Source organism: Apaloderma vittatum, unplaced genomic scaffold (assembly GCF_000703405.1).
Source record: "Apaloderma vittatum isolate BGI_N311 unplaced genomic scaffold, ASM70340v1 scaffold21271, whole genome shotgun sequence".
In the NCBI taxonomy this organism is placed as follows: Eukaryota; Metazoa; Chordata; class Aves; order Trogoniformes; family Trogonidae; genus Apaloderma; species Apaloderma vittatum.
In genome coordinates, this window is record NW_009701092.1 from 39,336 (window position 1) to 40,233 (window position 898).

Sequence of the window (898 nt, forward strand, 5' to 3'; positions counted from 1 at the left end):
AGGGAAAGGCGGTCTGTGTGTGGCAGGGAGGTGGTGTTGGGCTCACATGTGTCCAGATCGCGCCCTCAGGCTCCGTCCTGTTGAGTCTGCGAGGCTGAGCGTAGCTCTGGCACAGGGCGCAGGCAGATGTGACCCTTTCTTCTCCCACTGGAGCCCCAGCTGATGCTTTGCTCTTTTTCCCGGCAGACTGCAGACATCGGTCTGACGGAGAACTCCGGAGACAGTGGCCTGCGCTTCGAGATCTGGTTCCGGAGGCGAAAGTCCAGCGACACCTACATCCTCCAGGCCAGCTCAGCCGAAACTAAGCAGGCCTGGACCGGTGACATTGCCAAGATCCTGTGGCAGCAGGCAGCCCGCAATAAAGGTGTGATTCCTTCCCGGGGCGTCTCTGCCGCAAAAGGTGCGGGAGCCCTGTTCGGCTCGTGCTGTCCTGAGTAGGTTTGGAGCCTGTGACCAGGCAGCGAGCGGCCGTGTGCCGGCATGCAGCCTCAGGAGCATGTGCTGCGCTTGGCTGGGCATGTCCCTTCGCTTGCCCCTCACCCCCAGGGAATTTAACCGGTCCAAGCGCCGTGTAACCGCAAGCGCCCACCTGGACTCCGTGAGAGAAATAGGAGATGCTGGCACGGGGTTCCCTGCCCCATGAGCGCCGGCTGTGCTCTCCAAAAGCTTGCTTCTCTCCCCATAATCAAGGCTGCTACTGGAGTGGTGGCTGCCTGAGTCCCTCCTCTCCGCCCCAGGCTTCCCGCTTGGCAGGACTCTCGCAGGTGGCATGGCACTGAGCTACTTGGCCAGAGCAGGGCACCATTGCTTGTCCACGGAGCCTCCTCAGGGCTGGGGAGCAAGGGGACAACAGATCTGGGCAGGAGCGCTCTGGCCTGGGGCTGGGTAGTGCCAGCGG

The 898-nt window shown here is 62.6% G+C and overlaps 1 protein-coding gene across 1 annotated transcript in view; it reads left to right on the forward strand.

Annotated features, from left to right (window-relative positions):
- Positions 1-400, forward strand: part of LOC104281132 (pleckstrin homology domain-containing family G member 4B-like) — a gene marked incomplete at both ends in the record, with an annotated part of 38,269 nt that extends 37,869 nt beyond the window's left edge. Inside the window, 1 exon segment of the mRNA XM_009879031.1 lies at positions 187-400. Within this exon segment, the coding sequence (XP_009877333.1) occupies positions 187-400 (214 nt within the window).
- Positions 401-898: the final 498 nt, after the last annotated feature.